Source organism: Penaeus monodon, chromosome 6, assembly GCF_015228065.2.
Source record: "Penaeus monodon isolate SGIC_2016 chromosome 6, NSTDA_Pmon_1, whole genome shotgun sequence".
Lineage (NCBI taxonomy): Eukaryota > Metazoa > Arthropoda > Malacostraca > Decapoda > Penaeidae > Penaeus > Penaeus monodon.
The window spans coordinates 39,429,889-39,434,888 of NC_051391.1; the positions used below are offsets into that span (position 1 = coordinate 39,429,889).

General features: G+C 45.4%; 1 protein-coding gene across 1 annotated transcript in view; it reads left to right on the forward strand.

The window, feature by feature from the left end:
- LOC119573997 (voltage-dependent T-type calcium channel subunit alpha-1H-like) overlaps positions 1–5,000 on the forward strand; it is a 94,214-nt gene that overhangs the window by 30,279 nt on the left and 58,935 nt on the right. The window contains exons 8-10 of the mRNA XM_037921095.1: positions 185–1,540; positions 1,753–1,904; positions 2,672–2,890. Coding sequence (XP_037777023.1) covers positions 185–1,540; positions 1,753–1,904; positions 2,672–2,890 — 1,727 coding nt within the window. The remainder of the gene's footprint in view (positions 1–184; positions 1,541–1,752; positions 1,905–2,671; positions 2,891–5,000) is intronic.

Here is a 5,000-nt window from a genome sequence, read left to right on the forward strand (position 1 = left end):
CAACGTTTTCATTCATCCCTTATGATTTAGTTACTATCGTTTCATTAAAGGTTCACTATATCGTTTTGCAATTTATAGTTTACAGTATATTCACTTCATCGATTGATAACACAGTCACATAAAAATTTCTTTGAAAATCCAATTCGTCGCCAGATATGGTTCAGACTTTCCCTCCCTCCCTCAGATCGGGTCCTTCTTCCTGATCAACCTGTGTCTCGTCGTCATCGCCACGCAGTTCTCGGAGACGAAGAAGCGCGAGATGGAGCGCATGAAGATGGAGCGAGCTCGATTCCACTCGACGAGCACTCTGGCGTCGGGCTCCATGTCGGAACCGAACTCATGCTACGCCGAGATCATCAAATACATCGCCCACTTGTACAGACGAGCGAGACGAAAGTTGTACTCCCGCTACAGACAGTTCCGCCGCCGCCACCGATCTGAGCACCCGCGACAGTTAAGCCTTAAGAAGCAGCGGCGCCGTCGGCAGTATGTGCTCGCTCAACACGCGCTTTTGACGCGCGAGCCGGGAGGCCACCTGACGCCGAGCACCGTGGTCACCATGCCCACGGGCGTCGCCGGGGGAGTGGGTCCTGGCGGGGGCTTCACTGTAATGAATAACGTCACCGCCACGAGTCCTCAGCTTTTGTCGCCCCCAGAGGTTAACGAGAGCCAGGAGGACAGTAGAAACAATAGCGCCCCTCGCGCTAGCCCAGAGGTGTCTGAAGTCGACCCTCAGACGTCCCCTCACCGCCCGGTCCTCCTCATGATCCCCAGTGGTGCTAGCGGTGAAGGGAACAATGAGCTGGTGCCCCCATCACCCGCAGGAGCATGCACTCCCCGGCACAGAAGACGAAGCTCTGTGATGTTTAGTGACGTGGTGCTCCTGCACGGCCACGCGGGCGAGACCGCCACCAAGAACGTCTGCCATAGCGAGAAGACGACGCAGACCGACGACGAGCCGCTGGACCCAGCCTACTTCCGTGAGCCTCTGCCCCCCTCCCCTCACACGCCGGGCCCCCCCGTTTCACTCTTGCCTTCGGTTCTGCTTCCTCCGACGCTCGCACCTTCTGCCAAGACCAAGTCTTCCCTGCGGCCCGTGTCGCGCACACCTTCGTATAATGGCTCAGGTGGTAAGGGCTCACTCACATGTGGCGAACTATTAGCACTAAGTGGCGCGCTCTCGGCGGCACTGCCCACGCACTTGGGCATCGATTCCCGCTCTGTGCACACATTGTATTCTTCTCTTGCCAAAGGTGTCAAACATTTCTCTGCTCCTACGTTATTTTTCTCAGCAGACCAAGCGCCTGCAGGACTCTCAGGCTATTACTCGGCCTCAGACTCCTGTCACTCCGACTCCGACTGGAGTGACGAGGAATGGAGTGAAGAGGAGCGGAGTGGCCCACCCTCGCCATTGCGCAGGTTCTGCTCCAAGTTGCGAGTGTACATCAAGAAGCTGGTGGAACACACGTACTTCCAGCGAGGGATCCTGGTGGCCATTCTCATCAATACTCTCAGTATGGGCGTCGAGTACCACAACCAGGTAAGGGAACACGCTTTTCTTTTCTAGCGTCTCAGATGATAATAGAATGACTCATGTGACAGTAAACCTTGGCAAGTTAGGTATAGAGTGACTGATAAATTTAGCATTAATGATTTCGATATGAAATACTTATTCATTCAACGAAAGTCCAAAGAAAGACAAAGTATTGTTGAAAGCAAAGCTACAATCTGACAGACTTTACTCTATCACAGCCCGAGATACTGACAACCATCGTGGAGACGAGCAACATCATTTTTTCAGCAGTTTTCGCTCTGGAAATGCTGCTGAAAGTTATTGCTGAAGGGCCTTTTGGTTACATCAGTAATGGCTTCAACGTCTTTGATGGTGTTATTGTGATTCTAAGGTAACCATGTTGACTAGAATAGAAAGTCGTAGATTTGATGCTTAAGATCAGAGTCATAGGAGAGCTTCAGAGCTCAATAGAAGAAAGCGCTGCACTAGAATGCATTTTTATTTAAACCGATTTTCTTTTAAAATGTAGTTCGTTTTTTGTAACATACAGATATGCTTGTTACTACTCCCCACCCCTTTCAAACTCAGTCAGTATAAAATAGACGTTGTTCGCAATTGCCTGTGTTTGATGTCAAACAGTCAGAGCAACGATAAAAAAGTGCATTTCGTTTCAGATCTTCAGCTTCTAATATGGAAATTACAATATATGATATTTTTAAATGTAAACGATGTTCATCTCTCGGAAAGATCTACTACCTGATGATTTTCAGATATATTAATGCTTTTGTGCTTCATCGCCATCATCATCATAACTGACACCCGCATGATCATCATTACATTAGCATTTTTACCATCACCATTCTTATCCTTATCATGGTTTTCACCTGTATCATCAGACTCATTCTTTTCCGGTTCCTTTTTTTTTTTCCTACTCATCAGTTGTCTGCATCATCACCACCCTCATCTTCATCCTCATCATGCTCATCAGTTGTCTGCATCATCACCATCCTCATCCTCAACCTCATCACAGTCATGTCACCTTTATCCTCCTCCTCCTCAGTCATCTTCATGATCACCATCCTTGTCACAGTCACGAGTCTAATAACCCCGCCATTAGTCTCTCTCCTAACCCTTCGCTGATGACGAGTTCCCACGCAGCGTCGTTGAGATGTACGAGAGCTACACGACGTCGCACGCGGAGCAGCAGGCCGGCCAGGGATCCGGGCTGTCTGTGCTGAGGACCTTCCGCCTGCTGCGCATCCTGAAGCTGGTTCGGTTCATGCCCCAGCTCCGACGCCAGCTGTTTGTTATGCTGCGGACCATGGACAATGTGGCTGTGTTCTTCTCTCTTCTCATTCTGTTCATTTTCATTTTTAGGTGGGTATTTTGCTCTTGCTGTGTGGCTAGCCTTGCCATTTGTCCCTCTTTTTTTGGCAGAGGTTTAATGTTACGTTGAGATTAAGGGAATAAGGTCGGGGTGTTTCAGCTTTATCGCGCATGGTTTCATTTTCATTAGGAAGCTCATTCATTAAGATGATTCATACGCTGACACATTCAAACATGAGTATACGCTTTCAGCCACAAGGAACACACACACACACACTAATACCTACACACATACTCACATATGTATATACGTACACAACACACACACACACACACACACACACACACACACACACACACACACACACACACACACACACACACACACACACACACACACACACACACACACACACACACACACACACACACACATACACATACACATACACATACACATACACATACACACCTCAAGTTTATAATTTCAAAATCATTCAGATGCATAATTTATTCAAGGTAGAACTAGGTTGGTCTCACAGCTTTGTTTTAACGGGAAAATGTGTTTAAAGTCTGTTTTTGTATTAATCTCAACACGAAGTTGGGTTTTTCTCTTACAGAATAACTTCGTGCATTTTATTTCTTCTTGCTGAAGGAAAAGAAAATTAATATTTTAATTATCTTGATGTACAGATGATCTAAAAGGTTTGTCTCATAAGTCCATAGATTCAATTTTTGTATAATACTTTTCCTTAGAATTTCTTTAGTATTTTTTATGTTTTTGTCTATTTTACCTCTTTTGAGAACTAGTTCCTCGAATATTTTTCCTATATTTCTATTGTAGTTTTTCTGTTTCAATTTTTAACAAAATTCTTGACAAGGAATACCTTTTTCCCCTATCCCCTTTCGTCTTCCCTCTCTTTCCTATTTTATGCAAGTTGGTAGTTATCTTCAAGCGCTCTCTAAAACGTCCTTCTGCTATTCATAACACTGCGTTCACCAAAGCATAAAATAAAACGTGCCAGACATGAGCCTCCGACGACCCCCTCGACCTGCCGCAGCCCAGCAGAGCTTTCACCTTCACCTAGCTTGATGAGAACCCTGCCTTTCCTCTCCGATCCCATTGCCTTCTCGTCTAACAAACCGTAGAGTGCGCTGGACCGAGACTGGAGGACGTCGGAGGACTCGTGTCTGTTCAGTCTATATCCACACTTAGTTAGCTCATAGACTGCGCTGCTTAGTGGCCATGACATCACTCGAGAGATGAGTTTCCTTTGTCTCTCTCTCACTCTGTCTATATCTCACTGGGATGGTAGTTGTCTCTTTATAGTACTACTGATAGTACCCACCGGCTAACATCTTTTATACATAAGTCTCCTTGTCCTCTTTCTCTGCCTAGGCAATTACTATGCTATGAGACCCTTCGAAGCCCGGTCTGAAAAAGCTTCACTCCAATCTCTCGAGCTCAGTTCACTGTGACCTTTGCTTCGTGAAAAAAAAAATGGAATTCTACATAATTAAACGCTAGATCTCAGTATGGTAAATGCAGATTGAAATGGCCCCGATGACATGATGGATATTGCGTTTGAAGTAAAGCACACCTTTAAACGCGATTATTTTGATGAAATAGCGACAGGCAGAACGCAATAGAATGTTGACGAATACTATACATACCTGATGTGTATTCGTAGTTTTATTCTCTTAATTCATGTATTGCGAAATCAAAGTGTTTCTCTTGGTGGGCATATATTAACAGCATATGTGTGTCTGCGGGTGCACATATATATATATATATATATATATATATATATATATATATATATATATATATATATATATATATATATATATATATATATATGTGTGTGTGTGTGTGTGATATGTTGGTGTGTGTGTGTGTGTGTGTGTGTGTGTGTGTGTGTGTGTGTGTGTGTGTGTGTGTGTGTGTGTGTGTGTGTGTGTGTGTGTGTGTGTGTGTGTGTGCATGTATGTATGTATGTGTACACACACACACACACACACACACACACACACACACACACACACACACACACACACACACACACACGCACTCACACACCTCACTCACTCACTCACTCACTCACTCACTCACTCACTCACTCACTCACTCACTCACGCACTCACTCACTCACTCACACTC